We start from the raw sequence: 24,320 nt of genomic DNA, 5'->3' as shown, positions 1-24,320 counted from the left end.
ATACCTAGAGGTGAGATTCCAAGTGTACTATTCAAGTACTATTGAAATGAAGCCTCAAAATCAGCATTGGCCTTATTATAACCCGAGGTGGTTGTGATACTTACAAAACAATGTTCAGAGTGAGTATTTGTTCTGAAGACACTGCACTAAAAGCAACGAAATAACACTTCACACTCTTTAGAAGTCTTCACCTGAAGGTACTCGCCTCTCAAAGCCAAGAGTTGCCTGAGCTCGTTGGTAATCTTCTCGTACTCTTGCTCTCGGTCAGCTTCCTGGTAGCTCACATCTGACACAGTTTTGAGGTCTTTGTTATTCTTGAGATAAAGACATGCGTCTTCATACTGCCTTTTCAGGTCCATCATTTGGAACTGGAGAATCTTGATTTGCTGCGACTTCTGGTAATTTTACACCTTCAGTGTTAAGAAGTCACTTTCCATCTGAAAGTCCTTTTTCAATTTTTCTTTCAACTCCTGATCCTGTCACTGGAGGTCGGTTGTGACTTGCGTTCAGGCTCGGCTCCTTTCCTGCTCACGCTTGTATTTTTCGTCCGAGTCGTGTTGCGTGGAGAGTTTCAGCTGGAGGTCTAGAGCCTTCTCCTGCAGAGCCTCGTTATTTCACCTCAGGTCTTTGGTCTCTGCCTTTTTGGCTTTGCGGTCCTCCTCCAGTGCTTTGCAGTCTTTAAGTTGGCTGCTCATCACATTGAGTTGGTGCTGGAGAGCTTGGTCTTCTTCTTCTTCTTTTTGGTATTGTTCTTATTATTGACTGATTAATTAATTTACTCTTTATTTATTTATTTATTTATTTATTTAACTGTTCAATGTTTATTATCATTACTTTTTATTATGTATTTATTTGTTAGTGTTTTGTTTTGTCTTGTTACGTTCTATATGTGTTCACTTTGTGGTGCTGTATTATGAAATAATAAAAAATTGATGAAAAAAAAGAACCAGCAGGTGGCGGTAATGCAACATTATGGAAGAGGAAGCAGAAGAAGAAGAAAATTAGGCCGCACTCAAATTAACGGTAACATTTATCACACTATTGACACGGTTTTGACTCCATTTAATGTCAATATTATTCTGTAAAAGACAGACGCCTCGAGGAGAATCACATCTCAGGTTGTGTTGTTTGCTGCAACTTTGTAACTGGAACCCAGAAACGACTTGTGTCTGTTGACGATCATTGAAGTATTGTAGTTCCTCTCTGTGACCAGTAGATTTCAGGATAACATCAACCATCAGGAGAGTGTTGAAGAGGTGAAGCTCCTCTTCTGGTTCAGTCGCAGCAAGAAGACAAGAACAACAAGAAGAAGGAGCGCAGCTGAACTTTGTACAGTTATGAGCTGCAGTCCACACAAACCTCTGAGTGTGTGAGTGAGCTCCACTCTACTGTGTTCATCTGGAGTTTCTCAGCTACAAATACTGGTGAGTACAAATACTTTAGTGTGAGACACAAGTACAAGAAGTACACAGGTAAAAGAGATGTGATGTCTGAGCTCAAGATAAAAAGGACCGTGCTGTTTGTTACCAAAACTCATTTAGAAAGACAGAATCTGAGTTTGGGGTTTTTTCCACTTCATTTTATTAAAGTTTATGTGAGACAGAAATATTGCATGGATATATAAACAATTACAGATAATATCAAGCGGTGAATACATTTCTAATATTGTTTCCAACATTCAGCACTTTTTACAGGCTCAATCATCCTAAATGACCATGATTAGGACGTAGTTTGCACAGTTTTCTCTGTTTGGTTCCTCTGTTGTACTTCTTCCACCAGATTGTGTTACATTTGATTGTAAAATCTCAAGATTAAATTTCCCCTTTAAGAAACCTTGAAGCTGGAGAGAAAAACTAACAATGTGACTCTGCAGCTTGAAGACACACAGACTGAAAGATTCCTGCTCATGAAGCTCTAGAAACACATGAAAAAGATCCTGATGGAGCTTCAACCATGAAGGTGTTCTGCCATGAATCAGACAGAGGAAACAGGTTTATACCGACTCTGACTGCTCAGTGTTTCCTCTTCTCATCACATCTTTACTTGTGTTGTACAAACTGTCAGAACCTTTCTGTAGATACAAACTGCTGCTCAATGAAATCATAGAATTGTTCACCATCAATCACAGTTAATCCGTCACTTTCTCACCACTTTATTCATTGTTGGTGACGTTTAATGATAAAAACTGATCAGACAGTTTGATTGACGGGACAGATGATCAGAGGTGCAGAGTTTTTACCACCATCATTGAAACAGGGACTGAAGTATGGGAGGAGTTTGTCAGTGAAGCAGCAGCCAGTGAAGGAGTAGATCAGAGCTGCAGTATCTACATCATAGAACGAGACCAGACCCTCCTCATAATCCACAAACACCCCCACCTTCTCAGGAACAAACCTCAGAGAGAGACGCACTGCAGGCCCTTTAAGAGCTGAGTACTCATTTCCATTTCTCAACCATATTGTCCAGAAACCTTCATCAGGGCTCAGTGTGATCTCTCCCTTCCTGGTGATTGATTCTTTGCTCACTCCTAAATTCCATTTAGTCTTTCCTTTAACCTGAACCTCAAAGTAAAATTTACCTGAAGAGAAACTTTGTTTTCCTAAAACACCCACAAAAAAAGAAAATCTCTTTGGGTTGTCTGGAAGCTTCTTCCTCTCATCACCATGACTCACTTGTTTCCCATCATCAGACAGGATGAGATTAGGATGTGCTGTATCAGGATCAAGAGTCACATCCACTGCAAACTGCTGCTTCCTCTTCAGCTCAGGATCAAATAGATTCTTCTTCATCTCTTTGCTGAGAGTCTCCTCCAGCTGAGCCACAGCTCTCACCACAGTCCCCTCATATGATGATGGACGGACGCTGACCTCCGTCCAGTCCTTGGTGGGTGGAGCAGCTTTCAGGGAGGAGAAGCCTTGGAGGAGGTGGAGGTGGTCTTCAGAGTGTAAGAGCTGCTCCACCTCTGAGCTCCTCTTCATCAGCTCACTGATCTCCTCTTCCAGATCTTTGATGAGACCTTCAGCCCGTTTCTCTCTGGCTTTCTCTTCCTCTTCCATCCTCTTCATCATCTGGTTCAGATCTCTCTCAACACACTGCATCAGAGCAGTGAACACCTCAACACCTTCTGCTTTCTCTCTGTCTGCAGCAGCTTTACTCTTCTTCAGACACTCTCTGATCTCATTGATCTTCACTCTTCTCTTCTGGATCATCTGCTGCATTTCAGCCTCAGTCTTCCTCAGCTCCGTCTTCTTTCCTTCACATTCTTCACTCAGAGGAACAAACTCGTGAGTCTTGTGCTCTAAAACAGTGCACATCATGCAGACACACGTCTGCTCGCTCTTACAGAACAGCTCCAGAGGTTTCTGGTGCTTCGGACACATCCTGTCTTCCAGGTTCTCCACAGGCTCCATCAGCTGATGTTTCTTCAGGCCTGACACTGTCAGATGAGGCTCCAGGTGAGTCTGACAGTAGGAGACCAGGCACACCAGGCAGGACTTGAGGGCCTTCCCTTTGGTTCCACTGCAGACGTCACAGGGAACTTCTCCTGGTTTGGCAGCTTGTTGCTCTGAGCTGCTGCTGCTGCTGGCTTTGTGTTCAGCTTCATGTCTGAACTGAGCAACAACCTCAGAGATGAACGTGTTGACCCTCAGCTGAGGTCTCTTGTAGAAAACCTCTTTACACAGAGGACAGTCACATATGACCTTGGAGTTCCAGTGCTCAGTGATGCACTGGTTGCAGAAGTTGTGTCCACATGGTGTGGTGACTGGATCAGTGAACACGTCCAGACAGATGGAGCAAAGAAACTGATCTTCAGAGCGCAGATTGCTGGCAGCAGACATCTTCACACACTGAGGACAAAAGACAGAGAGTAAAACATTATTGTTCAGTTTTACTATTTTAAATTATCGTACAGTTTTTACATTCTGAAGGTTTTCATTTTTATTCTGTTACTGCCGACATTTTAACTGAACTTTGTTTTTATTTCCACATTTTTCAAAGACAATGCTGTTAATCCTACTTGGCAGTGGCTCTGTCTTGCTTGTGTGACTAATTCTACAAACTGAAGCGAAGGAAGTCATTTTGTAACTTCATACTCAGTCTGCTGACGGCCTAAACTGTTAGAAAGGAAACTTTAATGTTGTCGTGTGCCACACACACAGCAGCCAACTAAACCTCTGATCACATCAAGAACAAGACCTGCAAAAGCAGAATAACCACTTGTGTCATTCTGTTGTCCCGTCTGCAGGTTTGGAACAGCGCCCCCTCATGGCATCTCGTCCACAACTAATTTCTTTTCAGCATTACTGATTTGAAGAATTGAATTTCAAAGTATATTTAACACATTTGGAAGGACTAAAGTAGATTTGTCACAAAAACATGGTAGTGTATTAAGGTGGACAATATCATGTATTTTTAGGGTCTTTGACATGACAAACAGGATTTGTTGGAGTTTAATAATCAGCTTGAACCTGAAATTAGACATAACAATATGTAAAAGTACATTGTACAGGATTAATTTTCTCAAACAAAAACCTCATCCATGGACGAGTTGTCCTACAATCGTAAAGATTAGGCAGATGAAACGTACCCTTGTTACATTTTGAGAACTTTCCTCTGCAATTTTGTTGAATGACTTTGTTTCTTTTTAGCTGTAGACAAACGTAGGTATCACACAATGTGGAGTGAGACTGTATTTGAAGCTGCAATTCATTGTTCACCCTGTTGATACTCCCAACATAAAATGGACTTTTGCACAACCTGGGTGGAAAATTTAGAACTTTAGTTCCTGTCAGATTAAACCTTCAATACCTTTATTACCTCCACTGAGGATTTTATAAAATCACCTGTTTATTTGTCTGTCTGTCTGTTAAGAAGATATTTCATAAACTAATGTGTTGATCTTCATGAGAATAGGAAGAACCATTAAATGTTGGTGGTGATCCCGATCAACATAATCGTTACAATTGAAAATGTTCATTTGCAATATAATGTTTTATCCTGTTTTTTTTCAAATTATGAAATAAAATCACAGGATCACCAAAGTGCATAAATCAATAAAGGCAGTTGATCTGGATGTGGAATATGTGTCATTTCCCTGTGACCATGTCTTCCCTTGGCGGAGGTCAGAAATCTCTGGTTGCTCTTGTTTTATATCTAAAACTTGTTTGATTTTACAACAATCATATTTGGGGTGACCTTTATCCTTGATGAATGCAACGACCACGCAACGACCACGTGACACTTAACGTCTACCATACGGAAGAGTTTTAGGGCCACTGAAGAAAAATAAAAATTCGGAGGCTAAAAAAACCCCAAAACCTTCGTGCGCTTCAGAAAAAGTCGAGATTTTTTTTTTTTCACGGTGGAAAAAAAAAGTCCGTCCATCCACTTGCCAGCGCGTGTCACTGCTTCCTCAAAATGCATATCAGGCGGTTTAATGAAGTGATGAAAAGATGCTTCAGGACAGAATCTCGCTCATAAACGCGGTGCAGTTATCATCAGTATCAGGACCAGAAGAGACAGAGCAGCCTGCTGCCTGGTTCCGTTGTGGAAGTTCGTCGAATACGAAGGACAAAGTCACGGATCCCGGGCTGCTTATTTAAATGTTCTTATTAATCCAGGAAATCCTGTGTAAAATCACACGTCCATAAGCAGTAAGCAACCCGATATAGTCAGAATTAAGTGATTTAATGTGAAGTCACATCTCCGGGCAAATGATGAGGGATGGATAGAGGTCTCTCCGTGAAAAAAAAAAAAATCTCGACTTTGATTTTCGACTTTTTCTGAACCCACAAAGGGTTTTTTTAGCCTCCGAATTTTTTTTTTCTTCAGTGGCCGTAAAACTCTTCCGTACTACCAGGCTGTAGAAACCAGATAGAATAAACCTTGTAGAAAGAGTTTCTTAAATTCAATCTAATTCCTTTAACTGATCATCAACGACATCATCATTGTTCATTTACTGTATTTTGTACATCTTTGTTAAATCGTATTCAAAGTTTAAATATGAGTTTTTGTCACACTTCCTGACAAGGACTTGAAAAGTGGACATGTCTGTACAAAGAGGACATTTGTTCACCTTCTTCATGCAGTTTTCTGAGAGTCAGTATAAAAGTGATCAGCTGTACTCACCAGTGTTGGACTCGGTGTCTGTGAAAGTACAGATGAACTCAGGTTATATTTCTTCTCACAGAAACACGGAGAAGCGTCTCAACTGCAGTTTGACTTTAACTTTCATTTTCACTGCCTCAGTGTTACGTGTGTCCTCCTCTTCCTCCACCACCACTTTTACTAAAAGTCTTACTACAGTAAAACTAAAGTATACAGTTGGACAATAGCATATTTGAATATCAGATACTTTTTTTCAGACCAAATGTTCTCAATTTCAGGATTGGCAAGGTGAAGTTTCATTTTGGTGTGTGGTGTCATTTAAAAGTACAATGTTTTCACCTATTAATGCTATCAAGTATTTTTTTTTATGCTACTTAGAGGTGAGATTGCAAGTGTACTATTCAAGTAGGAAAAGGGCAAAAAAAAAAAGTATTTGTATCAAGTAACTTCAGGTACAGGTAGTATTTATCCCCCATCTGAAAGTAGTCATCCAGAAAAATATCAGTCAGGGTGTTAATAAGCTTCTGCCTGCTCATGGGAAAAGAAAGCACAGAGAGAAATAACACATGCATGTGAGAGAAAAGTCATAATAATACCTTCAAATCATGGGAATAACCTGAAACTTGTATTTATATCCAGAAAAGGAAACGGTGTGATTATATCTCAGTATATCACCCACGAGATGCGTCACAGTGCAGGAAATCCAGCCGTCACTCATCTTGTGGGATGTTGTTTCACACACAGAAACACAGATAAACATGCAGCCATCAGGCAGTGCGACTGCAGAGAAGTAAGCACGGCAGAGACTCCATGACGGTAAACATTTTATTCTGATAATATTCCAGGTAAAGACAAACATACATGCAAGATCTGGGACAAACATCACCTATAACGAAAACCACAGCACACGTCCTTCTGAATCCAACATCTGCTTTTAGATGGAGTCGAGCAGTCGCTGAGACGGACGACAAAATATGAACACTGAAAGTACAGCAGGAACTTTATCTTTGGTAAAGATGAGGAAATAGAAAAGGCATGAAAAATAAAAACACAATCGGATGAGTCAAATATTCAAAATAAGTCAGAATGAGAGAAAATGACCTGGCTGGAATCCAACAACAGTCTCCTAACTAAGACATGAAGGTGCACCGAGATGCTGGAGGTCTGTTGTTTTTTATTTTTATTTACATCAATATGCAGTTCTCGCTAAGGCACCCTTCTCTGTCATTTACATTTTAACTGCTTCAATCTGAAAGTAATACTGATGTTTTTGTTACGGCGCTTTCACAATGAGTCAATACGAATTTCCCTCCCATGTTTTTTTCACCCCCCCCAAACATTCACACATTAGACCTGCAACCGAAGACTAATTTAACTCCATCCATCACGTCTATAAGAAGCCCGTGTCTGATCCACAACCTTCATCTTTCAGAGGCATCACGTTTCAAAAGGAGGAAGAGGAGCATGTTGGAGAAAAGTTCAATATTTAAAAAAATAACACTCTGTGTGAAGCAGTGAAACAACTCGACATATTATAGTGCTGTTTTTAATCAAGACAAATAAATGAGCAGAGTTCAATTATTTGGGTTTTTAACTCCTCAGATTCTCTGTTCAAATTGAAACTAAAAGTCCAGCCTGGTAAATAAGTGAGCAAACAGAACCACTTCCAGCGATCGGAGGGCGTCTGATGTGGGTAACGGTTGAAGAAGTGTCTGTGCTGCTCAGATCCATTCAGGAGGAACTGCAGATCATACAGGAATCTCCCTCCTGCCTTGTCACTTTAGGTCAAACTGAAGCGATTGCTACAGAGGCAGGTGGAGCTGCTTCTCCTCCACCTTCCACATAAAATTCATCCATCTCTGCCTGATCGTGTAGGAGAACTGGAATTAAGGCCACCAGCAGAACATTGTTTACATTGTTTACTTAGATCACGTCCTCATCTTGTTTCTGACCTGCACAGAAATTCAGACCCAGTTTGAACAATCGGTCTGTAAACTGGGTTTTTAATGAACATAAATCTGCTTCACACAGACTTTAAATGATAAAATATCCTCCTGGAGCTTGTGTTCCCACTGCAGCAGCCCACCGTATCTACAGTTTAAGTTCAATAGGACGGGTTCAATGCACAGAGAACATTTCACTAAGAGAATCAAAGTACTTAAAAGAAAAGAAGTGATTGATCAATTGGTTTTTTTTTGTATATTTTACAGATATCACATTGACGCGTGTGTTGTCATAAATATAATGAAATGTTCAAACATCTTATAAGTTATACATTTTCATGCGTTTTATCAATAAAATGTCACACATGACACTTAACCATCATATAGTTAATTACACTCTGGTGCAAGCTACTTGCATACAAATCTTCATTAAAAAAAGACATTTCCAAATAAATTACACATACAATCGACATTTAGCTATTTATTATAAGTAAAACCAATTAGGCAACATAATAAAAAACTACTTGAAAAACCCAGAGATTTAAGTATTGAAAGCCTTTCTCGAGATATAGAGTAAGTCAATAAGTAACTAGTAATCTCTAAGTTTTTCATCCACTTGAAATGACAGTGATCTTCATTAGAACTGTGAGTCAGGGAAAGAGAGTCATTCAAAAAAACTGAAGTATTGTAGTTTCTCTTTGTGACCAGCAGAGGTCAGTATAACATCAACCATCAGGAGAGTGTTGAAGAGGTGAAGCTCCTCTTCTGGTTCAGTCGCAGCAAAAAGACACAAACAAGAACAAGAAGAACCAGAAGAAGAAGAAGAAGAAGAAGATCAGTTGAACTTTGTACAGTTATGAGCTGCTGTCCACACAAACCTCTGACTGTGTGAGTGAGCTCCACTCTACTGTGTTTATCTGGAGTTTCTCAGCTACAAATACTGGTGAGGGCAAATACTTTAGTGTGATACACAAGTACAAGAAGTACACAGGTAAAAGTGATGTGATGTCTGAGCTCAAGATAAAAAGGACCGTGCTGTTTGTTACCAAAACTCATTTAGAAAGACAGAATCTGAGTTGGGATTTTTTTTCACTTCATTTTATTAAAGTTTATGTGAGACAGAAATATTGCATTAATATATAAACAATTACAGATAATATCAAGCAGTTAATACATTTCTAATATTGTTTCCAACAATCAGCACTTTTTACAGGCTCAATCATCATAAATGACCATGATTAGGACGTAGTTTGCACAGTTTTCTCTGTTTGGATCCTCTGTTGTACTTCTTCCACCAGATTGTGTTACATTTGATTGTAAAATCTCAAGCTTAAATTTCCCCTTTAAGAAACGTTGAAGCTGGAGAGAAAAACTAACAATGTGACTCTGCAGCTTGAAGACACGACTGAAAGATTCCTGCTCATGAAGCTCTAGAAACACATGAAAAAGATCCTGATGGAGCTTCAACCATGAAGGTGTTCTGCCATGAATCAGACAGAGGAAACAGGTTTATACCGACTCTGACTGCTCAGTGTTTCCTCTTCTCATCACATCTTTACTTGTGTTGTACAAACTGTCAGAACCTTTCTGTAGATACAAACTGCTGCTCAATGAAATTATAGAATTGTTCAACATCAATCACAGTTAATCTGTCACTTTCTCACCACTTTATTCATTGTTGGTGACGTTTAATGATAAAAACTGATCAGACAGTTTGATTGACGGGACAGATGATCAGAGGTGCAGAGTTTTTACCACCATCATTAAGACAGGGACAGAAGTATGGGAGGAGTTTGTCAGTGAAGCAGCAGCCAGTGAAGGAGTAGATCAGAGCTGCAGCATCTACATCATAGAACGAGACCAGACCCTCCTCATAATCCACAAACACCCCCACCTTCTCAGGAACAAACCTCAGAGAGAGACGCACTCGAGACCCTTTAAGAGCTGAGTACTCATTTCCATTTCTCAACCATATTGTCCAGAAACCTTTATCAGAGCTCAGTGTGAACTTTCCCTTCCTGGTGATGGACTCTTTGCTCACTCCTAAATCCCATTCAGTCTTTCCTTTAACCTGAACCTCAAAGTAAAATGTACCTGAAGAGAATCTTTGTTTTCCTAAAACACACACACAAAGAGAAAATCTTTCTGGGTTGTCTGGAAGATTCTTCTTCACATCACCAAGACTCACTTGTTTCCCATCATCAGACAAGATGAGTTTAGGATGTGCTGTATCAGGATCAAGAGTCACATCCACTGCAAACTGCTGCTTCCCCTTCAGCTCAGCCTCAAACAGATTCTTCATCTCTTTGCTGAGAGTCTCCTCCAGCTGAGCCACAGCTCTCACCACAGTCCCCTCATATGATGATGGACGGACGCTGACCTCCGTCCAGTCCTTGGTGGGTGGAGCAGCTTTCAGGGAGGAGAAGTCTTGGAGGAGGTGGAGGTGGTCTTCAGAGTGTAAGAGCTGCTCCACCTCTGAGCTCCTCTTCATCAGCTCACTGATCTCCTCTTCCAGATCTTTGATGAGACCTTCAGCCCGTTTCTCTCTGGCTTTCTCTTCCTTTTCCATCCTCTTCATCATCTGGTTCAGAACTCTCTCAACACACTGCATCAGAGCAGTGAACACCTCAACACCTTCTGCTTTCTCTCTGTCTGCAGCAGCTTTACTCTTCTTCAGACACTCTCTGATCTCATTGATCTTCACTCTTCTCTTCTGGATCATCTGCTGCATTTCAGCCTCAGTCTTCCTCAGCTCCGTCTTCTTTCCTTCATATTCTTCACTCAGAGGAACAAACTCATGAGTCTTGTGCTCTAAAACAGTGCACATCATGCAGACACACGTCTGCTCATTCTTACAGAACAGCTCCAGAGGTTTCTGGTGCTTCGGACACATCCTGCCTTCCAGGTTCTCCACAGGCTCCATCAGCTGATGTTTCTTCAGGACTGACACTGTCAGATGAGGCTCCAGGTGAGTCTGACAGTAGGAGACCAGGCACACCAGGCAGGACTTGAGGGCCTTCACTTTGGTTCCACTGCAGACGTCACAGGGAACTTCTCCTGGTTTGGCAGCTTGTTGCTCTGAGCTGCTGCTGCTGCTGGCTTTGTGTTCAGCTTCATGTCTGAACTGAGCAACAACCTCAGAGATGAACGTGTTGACCCTCAGCTGAGGTCTCTTGTAGAAAACCTCTTTACACAGAGGACAGTCACATATGACCTTGGAGTTCCAGTGCTCAGTGATGCACTGGTTGCAGAAGTTGTGTCCACATGGTGTGGTGACTGGATCAGTGAACACGTTCAGACAGATGGAACAAAGAAACTGATCTTCAGAGCGCAGATTGCTGGCAGCAGACATCTTCACACACTGAGGACAAAAGACAGAGAGTAAAACACAGTTCAACACTTTATTAGAGCAGTGGCTCTGTCTTGCTTGTGTGACTAATTCTACAAACTGAAGCGAAGGAAGTCATTTTGTAACTTCATACTCAGTCTGCTGACGGCCTAAACTGTTAGAAAGGAAACTTTAATGTTGTCGTGTGCCACACACACAGCAGCCAACTAAACCTCTGATCACACCAAGAACAAGACCTGCAAAAGCAGAATAACCAGTTGTGTCATTCTGTTGTCCCGTCTGCAGGTTTGGAACAGCGCCCCATCATGGCATCTTGTCCACAACTAATTTCTTTTCAGCATTACTGATTTGAAGAATTGAATTTCAAAGTATATTTAACACATTTGGAAGGACTATTAAGTATATTTGACACAAAAACATGGGAGTGTATTAAGGTGGACAATATCATGTATTTTTAGGGTCTTTGACATGACAAACAGGATTTGTTGGAGTTTAATAATCAGCTTGATTTATGAGTGTAATGGCCTTCTTCTGAAGTAAAAAGAAAAATGTTGGTGGTGATCCCGATCAATATAATCATTACAATTGAAAATCTTCATTTCGCAATATATTGTCTTATCTTGTGCTTTTTCAAATTATGAAATGAAATCACAGGATCACCAAACTGCAATATGTGTCATTTCCCTGTGTCCATGTCTTCCCTTGGCGGAGGTCAGAAATCTCTGGTTGCTCTTGTTTTATATCTAAAACTTGTTTGATTTTACAACAATCATATTCAGGATGTCCTTTAACCTTGATGAAAAATAATTTCTTAAATTTAATCTAATTTCTTTAACTGATCATCAACGACATCATCATTGTTCATTTACTGTATTTTGTACATCTTTGTTAAATCGTATTCACAGCTTAAATATGAGTTTTTGTCACACTCTCTGACAAGGACTTGAAAAGTGGACATGTCTGTACAAAAGAGGACATTTGTTCACCTTCTTCATGCAGTTTTCTGAGAGTCAGTATAAAAGTGATCAGCTGTACTCACCAGTGTTGGAGTCGGTGTCTGTGAAAGTACAGATGAACTCAGGTTACATTTCTTCTCACAGAAACACGGAGACGCGTCTGAACTGCAGTTTGACTTTAACTTTCACTTTCAATGCCTCAGTGTTACGTGTGTCCTCCTCTTCCTCCACCACCACTTTTACTAAAAGTCTAACTACAGTAAAACTAAAGTATACAGTTGGACAATAGCATATTTGAATATCAAATATCAGATACTGTTTGAGACTAAATGTTCTCAATTTCAGGATTGGCAAGGTGAAGTTTCATTTTGGTGTGTGGTGTCATTTAAAAGTACAATGTGTTAGCAGAGTCATTTTCTCATCGTGGCATAAGACACAGCACAGACACATATTTCCTCTTTTGTGATCACCCACACTGGGCACACACCCTATTTATTTACACATGTGTTGCATGTCAGCAATTAGATCAGCATTAGTCACATGATCGAGCAGCGTTGCCATTGACAACTTGTAAACAAAAACTATAATACAACACATGTAGCATATAGCAAATCATAACAAAATGAGAGCATAGCTCAACACCCCCACTTGCTCACATTTGAAGAGTCCATTTAACTGTAACATAACTTGGTTTACATACCAAACATAAACATTTCAAATTTCAAAGGTTTTTGTTTCGTTGCAGGCTTGGTCAGTACATCAGCAACCATTTCATTTGTTGGACAATCAATAGGCATATTTGGTCATCATCCAACGTAGACCTTAAAAAGTGGTATTTAATATCCACATGTTTACATCGTTGCCTATGTACAGGGTTCTTTGTTAAGGCTATAGTGCCCTGATTGTCCTCATAAACAATACATTTGTATGTTTGGCCATCAAGACAGTTCAAAAACTGTTTCAAATACAAATACTCTTGTATGGTTGCAGCCAAAGCCATGTACTCAGCCTCACAGGTAGAAAGTGCGACTGTAGGCTGTCTTTTAGTTTTCCATGAGACTATTGGACCGTTCTTGTTTAGACTGATACAGTAACCCGTAGTGCTTTTTCGATCACCAATATCAGCTGCCCAATTAGCGTCACTGTAAGCATGGATGAGGTTCTCATCTTTGTATTTTCTGAAACATAGTTCCTTGTTTTGGGTACCTTTCAAATACCTTAAAACATGCTTTACAGTTGTCCATTGTTCAGTAGTTGGTTTGTTGAAATACTGAGACAGTTTGCTCACTACGAAGCTTAAGTCTGGCCTTGTACAGGTTGCCAGGTAGATTAAGCTACCAACTGCCTCTCTGTATTTCCTCACATCATCCAGTATTTCAGCATCATCACTGTAGTCAAGTTTTTGTTCACATGGGGTAGCTCTAGGCTTACAGTTTAACATGTCAAATCTCTCCAGTATTGTTTGTACATACCTGCATTGTGACATCTTAACACATTCAGCACTTTGGTCAAAGTCAACACCTAGAAAATGTGACAGTTTACCCAAGTCTTTCATCCTGAACTTGGAACTTAGCTTTTCTTTTTCACATTTCATACCATCATCATCACTAGTGGCAATAATCAAATCATCAACCCATATGATGATGTGAACTTTCTCATTGCCAGTAATTTTGCTGTAGACACAATGATCAGCTGGATTTTGTACAAACTGTATTTCACACAGATAATCATGCAACATTTTGTTCCAGTTGCGCCCTGACTGTTTTAATCCATACAGGGATTTCTTCAGTTTACATACTAGTTTGTCTCCATTAGATCTCACTTCATAACCCTCAGGTTGTTCAATATAAATTTCACACTCAATTGGTGCATGTAAATATGCTGTTTTTACATCCATCTGGTGAACGACCAGATTGTCTTGTGCTGCTTTCTGTGCCAAGAGCCTGATGCTGACCATACTGGCTGTAGGAGAGAAAGTCTCGTCATAGTTAACACCCCTTTTCTGACTGAAACCTTTGGCAACATATCTCGCCTTGTATTTGTCTGTTCCGTCTTTGTTCTTCTTCATTGCGTAAACCCACTTACCCCCCACTACATCCTTGTCCTCTGGTAGAGTGGACAGGGTAAACGTTGAGTTGTCCTTCAAAGATTGAACTTCCTCGTCCATTGCTTCAGTCCAGTCTCTTGCGTTCATTGAGGTAACAGCTTCTTTATAAGTCTGTGGCACATTACACATAAGTCTGTAACAGTAGTCAATATTTATGTCCTCCTCAAACCCACAAGCATGGTCCCCGTAATAATCTGGCTTTTTCCTTTCTCTATCAGGGTAGCGTCTCTCTTTGGGTTTGTCTTCTTTAACTTCCACTGTTTCAGTATCACACTCCTCTGTTTTGCTTTCTGAGTGCTCTTCTTTTTGGTTTTCAGTTATTTGTGGGCTAACTGAAGGGGTTTTCACTTGTTCTCTTTTATTCTGAATCACGATATCATCATCTTCAGCATCCAGTACTTCCTGATTCAATCTAGATGCAAACTCCACAAGTCTATGTTTTTGTACTTTTCTGTTGCTGGGATAGTACACCAAATAGGCTGGACTATTCTTGTCGTATCCAACAAAAATGCCTTTCTCACATCTAGAGTCCAATTTCCCTTTATTCTGTTTGTAAGCATAACACACCAGTCCAAACTTCTGCATTCTGGAAATATTTGGCTGTCTGCCTGTTAACATGTAGTAGGGAGTCTGTTTAGTGCGGTTGCTAAAGCACCTATTCCTCACCACAGCAGCTGTCTGGACAGCATAGGTCCACAACATCTTTGGCAGCCCACTCTCTATGAGCATGCGCCTGGCCATTTCAAACAGGGTTCTCCAGTTGCGTTCAGCAGTACCATTTTGTTGTGGAGAGTATGGGGCTGAGGTCTCATGCCTAATACCACTCCTGCGCATCAAAGCTTGGTACTCTCTGCTTGTGTACTCTGTACCATTGTCAGATCTCATGCATTTTATTTTACCATGAGGAGCCATGTCGGCTATAAACTTCTCAGTTGCTTGCACTGTATCACTTTTATTTTTCAAAAAATATACAAACACTGCACTAGAATAGCCGTCTGTGAAGGATAGTGCATATTTATGACCATCTCTAGACACTGGGTCTATAGGACCAGCTAAGTCTGTGTGCACCATATTCAGAGGTGCTTTGGCCCTTGTATCTGGCCCTCTGTTCCTAGTTTGAACAAACTTCCCCTGAGTGCAAACTTCACAACATGGAACAGGTTTATTACTTTCATTCTTAATGTCCATCCCATCTACAACATGTCTTAGCTTTAACACATCTGCATAATTGCAATGACCTAAGATTTCATGCCAACTTTGCAAATCAAGACTTTTCTTACACTGGTCATTACAGTCAACATCTAAAGTGTGCAGATAGAAAAGCTTGTTGTGTACGTATATGGGGAATCTGGTACCGTCTTTATGAAGCAGGACACCGTTCTTCTCACTGAAGTTCACTGTGGCTCCACTGGTGGTAGCAGCTTTCACAGAGAAGATATCCTGGGGATATGTTGGGATGTATAGGGCTCCCCTGAGCGTTGTCCGGAAACTCTGCCCCTCGCTGTCGATAAGCCACACCTCCGCGTCACCTCTGCGCTTGGCGACTCCGTTGCACCTGGATCTGTCCGCGAGCTCCACGCAGTGCGTCCCGGCCTGGAAACTCCCGTTGAACGTCTTGAACTTTGCGATGTCTGTGATGATGTGTGACGTTGCGCCCGCGTCCACCATCAGTCCCGTTCTCTTGACATCTGGGACCCGCTTCTTCGCGTCGCTCACCCGGAATGCGTACTCCTTGCTCCCCGACTCCTCGGATGCCATCCGTGCGTTATCGCGCTGCTTTTTCCTTCTGCAGCTTACAGTATTGTGCGTGTTGCTTTTGCAGTGATTGCACCATTGTTTACGCGGACAGGCCCTGGCAATGTGGCCTTTGACACCGCACTTGTAACACAATGTCCATATTTTCACTGTTCTTTGCACCTTCGGGCGCGCGCTTTGTGCCAAACTGCGCTCTCGCCCTCATAACCGTATCCTCTGACACAGTTGCGCGCATGTTCTCTACATCTTCATAACTTCTGAGTTTCGTCTTGAATTCTGCAAAAGTCACTTTCTCATCGCTCTGAGACACATGTATTGCAAACGGCTTAAATGTCTCTGGTAGCCCTTTTAACGCCATGGCTATTAAAAGTCCGTCACTGAGCGTCTCACCTGCGTTTCTCAAAGCAGTAATCGCAGTCTCCGCTCTGATGATATATTCAGTGACACTCTCAATGGGCGACTTTTGCAGTGAAGTCAACTCGGTGTATAGGTTTATTACTCTGGGCTTCCCTTTGCCAGCGTAATATTCCCGGAGAAGCTTGAGTGCCTCGCGTCCGTTATCCGCCGCGTCGCGCATTACCAGCGACAGGCTCTTGTCATCCAAAAACTGAATGAGCTCCGCGTAGGCCTCGGCGTTCTTCTCCTCATCCTCCTCATCATCGGCAGCGGGTTCATTCAGGATAGTGTATTTTAACCCTTGTAGACAGAGGTGGCCCAAAAACGTTGTCTCCCATAGCTCGTAGTTCTTCTCGTCTCCGTCAAAAACGAGCCTGGCCCAGCGGCTAGTTGGCACCGCGCCTCTGTCCTTCCTACTCATTGTTAGATCACTCCAAACCGGCTCTCAGGTGTACGCAGTACACGTCGCGACTTTCACCCGGTACTTAATTGAACTGTGCGTTATGACTCTGGGCCCATAACCTGTTAGCAGAGTCATTTTCTCATCGTGGCATAAGACACAGCACAGACACGTATTTCCTCTTTTGTGATCACCCACACCGGGCACACACCCTATTTATTTACGCATGTGTTGCACGTCAGCAATTAGATCAGCATTAGTCACATGATCGAGCAGCGTTGCCATTGACAACTTGTAAACAAAAACTATAATACAACACATGTAGCATATAGCAAATCATAACAAAATGAGAGCATAGCTCAACACAATGTTTTCACCTATTAATGCTATCAAGTATTTTTTTATGATACCTAGAGGTGAGATTCCAAGTGTACTATTCAAGTACTATTGAAATGAAGCCTCAAAATCAGCATTGGCCTTATTATAACCCGAGGTGGTTGTGATACTTACAAAACAATGTTCAGAGTGAGTATTTGTTCTGAAGACACTGCACTAAAAGCAACGAAATAACACTTCACACTCTTTGGAAGTCTTCACCTGAAGGTACTCGCCTCTCAAAGCCAAGAGTTGCCTGAGCTCGTTGGTAATCTTCTCGTACTCTTGCTCTCGGTCAGCTTCCTGGTAGCTCACATCTGACACAGTTTTGAGGTCTTTGTTATTCTTGAGATAAAGACATGCGTCTTCATACTGCCTTTTCAGGTCCATCATTTGGAACTGGAGAATCTTGATTTGCTGCGACTTCTGGTAATTTTACACCTTCAGTGTTAAGAAGTCACTTTCCATCTGAAAGTCCTTTTTCAATTTTTCTTTCAACTCCTGATCCTGTCACTGGAGGTCAGTTGTGACTTGCGTTCAGGCTCGGCTCCTTTCCTGCTCACGCTTGTATTTTTCCTCCAAGTCGTGTTGCGTGGAGAGTTTCAGCTGGAGGTCTAGAGCCTTCTCCTGCAGAGCCTCGTTTTTTCACCTCAGGTCTTTGGTCTCTGCCTTTTTGGCTTTGCGGTCCTCCTCCAGTGCTTTGCAGTCTTTAAGTTGGCTGCTCATCACATTGAGTTGGTGCTGGAGAGCTTGGTCTTCTTCTTCTTCTTTTTGGTATTGTTCTTATTATTGACTGATTAATTCATTTATTCTTTCTTTCTTTCTTTCTTTCTTTCTTTAACTGTTCAATGTTTATAATCATAATTTTTTATTATGTATTTATTTGTTAGTGTTTTGTTTTGTCTTGTTATGTTATGTTCTGTAAGTGTTCACTTTGTGGTGCTGTATTATGAAATAATAAAAAATTGATGAAAAAAAAGAACCAGCAGGTGGCGGTAATGCAACATTATGGAAGAGGAAGCAGAAGAAGAAGGAAGTTAGGCCGCACTCAAATTAACGGTAACATTTATCACACTATTGACACGGTTTTGACTCCATTTAACGTCAATATTATTCTGTAAAAGACAGACGCCTCGAGGAGAATCACATCTCAGGTTGTGTTGTTTGCTGCAACTTTGTAACTGGAACCCGGAAACGACTTGTGTCTGTTGACGATCATTGAAGTATTGTAGTTCCTCTCTGTGACCAGTAGATTTCAGGATAACATCAACCATCAGGAGAGTGTTGAAGAGGTGAAGCTCCTCTTCTGGTTCAGTCGCAGCAAGAAGACAAGAAGAAGAAGAAGAAGAAGGAGAGCAGCTGAACTTTGTACAGTTATGAGCTGCAGTCCACACAAACCTCTGAGTGTGTGAGTGAGCTCCACTCTACTGTGTTCATCTGGAGTTTCTCAGCTACAAATACTGGTGAGTACAAATACTTTAGTGTGAGACACAAGTACAAGAAGTACACAGGTAAAAGTGATGTGATGTCTGAGCTCAAGATAAAAAGGACCGTGCTGTTTGTGACCAAAACTCATTTAGAAAGACAGAATCTGAGTTGGGTTTTTTTTTCCACTTCATTTTATTAAAGTTTATGTGAGACACAAATATTGCATTAATATATAAACAATTACAGATAATATCAAGCGGTTAATACATTTTCAACATTCAGCACGTTATACAGGCTCAATCATCATAAATGACCATGATTAGGACGTAGTTTGCACAGTTTTCTCTGTTTGGATCCTCTGTTGTACTTCTTCCACCAGATTGTGTTACATTTGATTGTAAAATCTCAAGATTAAATTTCCCCTTTAAGAAACCTTGAAGCTGGAGAGAAAAACTAACAATGTGACTCTGCAGCTTGAAGACACACAGACTGAAAGATTCCTGCTCATGAAGCTCTAGAAACACATGAAAAAGATCCTGATGGAGCTTCAACCATGAAGGTGTTCTAATTTCATTAACTGATCATCAACGACATCATCATTGTTCATTTACTGTATTTTGTACATCTTTGTTAAATCGTATTCACAGCTTAAATATAAGTTTTTGTCACACTCCCTGACAAGGACTTGAAAAGTGGACATGTCTGTACAAAGAGGACATTTGTTCACCTTCTTCATGCAGTTTTCTGAGAGTCAGTATAAAAGTGATCAGCTGTACTCACCAGTGTTGGAGTCGGTGTCTGTGAAAGTACAGATGAACTCAGGTTACATTTCTTCTCACAGAAACACGGAGACGCGTCTGAACTGCAGTTTGACTTTAACTTTCACTTTCACTGCCTCAGTGTTACGTGTGTCCTCCTCTTCCTCCACCACCACTTTTACTAAAAGTCTAACTACAGTAAAACTAAAGTATACAGTTGGACAATAGCATATTTGAATATCAGATACTTTTTGAGACCAAATGTTCTCAATTTCAGGATTGGCAAGGTGAAGTTTCATTTTGGTGTGTGGTGTCATTCAAAAGTACAATGTTTTCACCTATTAATGCTATCAAGTATTTTTTTTATGCTACTTAGAGGTGAGATTGCAAGTGTACTATTCAAGTAGGAAAAGGGCAAAAAAAAAAAAGTATTTGTATCAAGTAACTTCAGGTACAGGTAGTATTTATCCCCCATCTGAAAGTAGTCATCCAGAAAAATATCAGTCAGGGTGTTAATAAGCGTCTGCCTGCTCATGGGAAAAGAAAGCACAGAGAGAAATAACACATGCATGTGAGAGAAAAGTCATAATAATACCTTCAAATCATGGGAATAACCTGAAACTTGTATTTATATCCAGAAAAGGAAACGGTGTGATTATATCTCAGTATCTCACCCACGAGATGCGTCACAGTGCAGGAAATCCAGCCGTCATTCATCTTGTGGGATGTTGTTTCACACACAGAAACACAGATAAACATGCAGCCATCAGGCAGTGCGAGTGCAGAGAAGTAAGCACGGCCGAGACTCCATGACGGTAAACATTTTATTCTGATAATATTCCAGGTAAAGACAAACATACATGCAAGATCTGGGACAAACATCACCGATAACGAAAACCACAGCACACGTCCTTCTGAATCCAACATCTGCTTTTAGATGGAGTCGAGCAGTCGCTGAGACGGACGACAAAATATGAACACTGAAAGTACAGCAGGAACTTTATCTTTGGTAAAGATGAGGAAATAGAAAAGGCATGAAAAATAAAAACACAATCGGATGAGTCAAATATTCAAAATAAGTCAGAATGAGAGAAAATGACCTGGCTGGAATCCAACAACAGTCTCCTAACTAAGACATGAAGGTGCACCGAGATGCTGGAGGTCTGTTGTTTTTTATTTTTATTTACATCAATATGCAGTTCTCGCTAAGGCACCCTTCTCTGTCATTTACATTTTAACTGCTTCAATCTGAACGTAATACTGATGTTTTTGTTACGGCGCTTTCACAATAAGTCAATTGAATACGAATTTCCCTCCCATGTTTTTTTCACCCCCCCAAACATTCACACATTAGACCTGCAGCCGAAGACTAATTTAACTCCATCCATCACGTCTATAACAAGCCCGTGTCTGATCCAGAACCTTCATCTTTCAGAGGCATCACGTTTCAAAAGGAGGAAGAGGAGCACGTTGGAGAAAAGTTCAATATTTAAATAAAAAATAAAAATCTGTGTGAAGCAGTGAAACAACTCGACATATTATAGTGCTGTTTTTAATCAAGACAAATAAATGAGCAGAGTTCAATTATTTGGGTTTTTAACTCCTCAGATTCTCTGTTCAAATTGAAACTAAAAGTCCAGCCTGGTAAATAAGTGAGCAAACAGAACCACTTCCAGCGATCGGAGGGCGTCTGATGTGGGTAACGGTGGAAGAAGTGTCTGTGCTGCTCAGATCCATTCAGGAGGAACTGCAGATCATACAGGAATCTCCCTCCTGCCTCGTCACTTTAGGTCAAACTGAAGCGATTGCTACAGAGGCAGGTGGAGCTGCTTCTCCTCCACCTTCCACATAAAATTCATCCATCTCCATCTGATCGTGTAGGAGAACTGGAATTAAGGCCACCAGCAGAACATTGTTTACATTGTTTACTTAGATCACGTCCTCATCTTGTTTCTGACCTGCACAGACATTCAGACCCAGTTTGAACAATCGGTCTGTAAACTGGGTTTTTAATGAACATAAATCTGCTTCACACAGACTTTGAATGATAAAATATCCTCCTGGAGCTTGTGTTCCCACTGCAGCAGCCCACCGTATCTACAGTTTAAGTTCAATAGGACGGGTTCAATGCACAGAGGACATTTCACTAAGAGAAACTTAGTTAATACATTTCCAACATTCAGCACGTTGTACAGGCTCAATCATCATAAATGACCATGATTAGGACGTAGTTTGCACAGTTTTCTCTGTTTGGATCCTCTGTTGTACTTCTTCCACCAGATTGTGTTACATTTGATTGTAAAATCTCAAGATTAAATTTCCCCTTTAAGAAACCTTGAAGCTGGAGAGAAAAACTAACAATGTGACTCTGCAGCTTGAAGACACACAGACTGAAAGATTCCTGCTCATGAAGCTCTAGAAACACATGAAAAAGATCCTGATGGAGCTTCAACCATGAAGGTGTTCTGCCATGAATCAGACAGAGGAAACAGGTTTATTTTATTTTTTATTTTTTTTTATTTATTTATTTTTTTTTAACTTTTTTTTTCTTCGCCATCTACCACCATCATTAAGACAGGGACTGAAGTATGGGAGGAGTTTGTCAGTGAAGCAGCAGCCAGTGAAGGAGTAGATCAGAGCTGCAGCATCTACATCATAGAACGAGACCAGACCCTCCTCATAATCCACAAACACCCCCACCTTCTCAGGAACAAACCTCAGAGAGAGACGCACTGGAGAGTTCTCATAAGCTGAGTACTCATTTCCATGTCTCAACCGTATTGTCCAGAAACCTTCATCAGGCCTCACTGTGATCTCTCCCTTCCTGTTGATGGACTCTTTGCTCACTCCTAAATCCCATTTAGTCTTTCCTTTAACCTGAACCTCAAAGTAAAATTTACCTGAAGAGAAACTTTGTTTTCCTAAAACACACACACAAAGAGAAAATCTTTCTGGGTTGTCTGGAAGCTTCTTCCTCTCATCACCAAGACTCACTTGTTTCCCATCATCATACAAGATGAGTTTAGGATGTGCTGTATCAGGATCAAGAGTCACATCCACTGCAAACTGCTGCTTCCCCTTCAGCTCAGCCTCAAACAGATTCTTCATCTCTTTGCTGAGAGTCTCCTCCAGCTGAGCCACAGCTCTCACTACAGTCCCCTCATATGATGATGGACGGACGCTGACCTCCGTCCAGTCCTTGGTGGGTGGAGCAGCTTTCAGGGAGGAGAAGCCTTGGAGGAGGTGGAGGTGGTCTTCAGAGTGTAAGAGCTGCTCCACCTCTGAGCTCCTCTTCATCAGCTCACTGATCTCCTCTTCCAGATCTTTGATGAGACCTTCAGCCCGTTTCTCTCTGGCTTTCTCTTCCTCTTCCATCCTCTTCATCATCTGGTTCAGATCTCTCTCAACACACTGCATCAGAGCAGTGAACACCTCAACACCTTCTGCTTTCTCTCTGTCTGCAGCAGCTTTACTCTTCTTCAGACACTCTCTGATCTCATTGATCTTCACTCTTCTCTTCTGGATCATCTGCTGCATTTCAGCCTCAGTCTTCCTCAGCTCCGTCTTCTTTCCTTCACATTCTTCACTCAGAGGAACAAACTCGTGAGTCTTGTGCTCTAAAACAGTGCACATCATGCAGACACACGTCTGCTCGCTCTTACAGAACAGCTCCAGAGGTTTCTGGTGCTTCGGACACATCCTGTCTTCCAGGTTCTCCACAGGCTCCATCAGCTGATGTTTCTTCAGGACTGACACTGTCAGATGAGGCTCCAGGTGAGTCTGACAGTAGGAGACCAGGCACACCAGGCAGGACTTGAGGGCCTTCCCTTTGGTTCCACTGCAGACGTCACAGGGAACTTCTCCTGGTTTGGCAGCTTGTTGCTCTGAGCTGCTGCTGCTGGCTTTGTGTTCAGCTTCATGTCTGAACTGAGCAACAACCTCAGAGAACAAAGTGTTGACGTTGAGTTCAGGTCTTGTTCTGAACACTTTATTACACAGAGGACAGTCACATATGACCTTGGAGTTCCAGTGCTCAGTGATGCACTGGTTGCAGAAGTTGTGTCCACATGGTGTGCTGACTGGATCAGTGAACACGTCCAGACAGATGGAGCAAAGAAACTGATCTTCAGAGCGCAGATTGCTGGCAGCAGACATCTTCACCCACTGAGGACAAAAGACAGAGAGTAAAACATTATTGTTCAGTTTTACTATTTTAAATTATCGTACAGTTTTTACATTCTGAAGGTTTTCATTTTTATTCTGTTACTGCCCACATTTTAACTGAACTTTGTTTTTATTTCCACATTTTTCAAAGACAATGCTGTTAATCCTACTTGGCAGTGGCTCTGTCTTGCTTGTGTGACTAATTCTACAAACTGAAGCGAAGGAAGTCATTTTGTAACTTCATACTCAGTCTGCCGACGGCCTAAACTGTTAGAAAGGAAACTTTAATGTTGTCGTGTGCCACACACACAGCAGCCAACTAAACCTCTGATCACACCAAGAACAAGACCTGCAAAAGCAGAATAACCAGTTGTGTCATTCTGTTGTCCCGTCTGCAGGTTTGGAACAGCTCCCCCTCGTGGCATCTCGTCCACGACTAATTTCTTTTCAGCATTACTGATTTGAAGAATTGAATTTCAAAGTATATTTAACACATTTGGAAGGACTATTAAGTATATTTGACACAAAAACATGGGAGTGTATTAAGGTGGACAATATCATGTATTTTTAGGGTCTTTGAC

The 24,320-nt window shown here is 41.3% G+C and overlaps 3 protein-coding genes across 5 annotated transcripts; all 3 read right to left on the bottom strand.

Annotated features, from left to right (window-relative positions):
* Window positions 1–1,560: 1,560 nt before the first annotated feature.
* Window positions 1,561–12,527, bottom strand: LOC308120766 (E3 ubiquitin-protein ligase TRIM21-like). 3 transcript variants are annotated; one of them, XM_080481572.1, is made up of 2 exons: window positions 12,440–12,527; window positions 1,561–3,848 (listed from the first exon to the last, which is right to left on the bottom strand). In XM_080481572.1, the coding sequence occupies exon 2, from the start codon at window positions 3,837–3,839 to the stop codon at window positions 2,190–2,192; it is 1,650 nt and encodes a 549-aa protein (XP_080337698.1). In that variant the 5' UTR covers window positions 3,840–3,848; window positions 12,440–12,527; the 3' UTR covers window positions 1,561–2,189. The 3 variants fall into 3 exon arrangements, with proteins under 3 accessions (XP_080337698.1, XP_080337699.1, XP_080337697.1); XM_080481573.1 differs by having other exon boundaries at window positions 1,561–3,839; window positions 12,440–12,504; XM_080481571.1 differs by lacking the exon at window positions 12,440–12,527 and adding an exon at window positions 6,130–6,245.
* LOC308120767 (E3 ubiquitin-protein ligase TRIM21-like) lies at window positions 6,921–19,720 on the bottom strand. The gene is made up of 3 exons (XM_080481574.1): window positions 19,598–19,720; window positions 9,226–11,412; window positions 6,921–8,265 (listed from the first exon to the last, which is right to left on the bottom strand). Exon 2 carries the CDS (start codon window positions 11,401–11,403, stop codon window positions 9,757–9,759), a length of 1,647 nt encoding a protein of 548 aa, XP_080337700.1. The 5' UTR covers window positions 11,404–11,412; window positions 19,598–19,720; the 3' UTR covers window positions 6,921–8,265; window positions 9,226–9,756.
* Window positions 16,301–23,730, bottom strand: LOC308120478 (E3 ubiquitin-protein ligase TRIM39-like; the record flags this gene model as incomplete). The annotated part of the gene is made up of 4 exons (XM_080481094.1): window positions 16,301–16,519; window positions 16,718–16,914; window positions 17,593–17,706; window positions 22,137–23,730. 4 exons carry the CDS (start codon window positions 23,728–23,730, stop codon window positions 16,301–16,303), a joined length of 2,124 nt encoding a protein of 707 aa, XP_080337220.1.
* Between the last annotated feature and the right edge of the window lie 590 nt (window positions 23,731–24,320).

The sequence above is a fragment of the Lipophrys pholis genome, assembly GCF_963383615.2.
Source record: "Lipophrys pholis genome assembly, chromosome: 15".
In the NCBI taxonomy this organism is placed as follows: Eukaryota; Metazoa; Chordata; class Actinopteri; order Blenniiformes; family Blenniidae; genus Lipophrys; species Lipophrys pholis.
The sequence above is the reverse complement of the archived record's forward strand: the minus strand, read 5'-3'. Positions and strand labels throughout refer to the sequence as shown.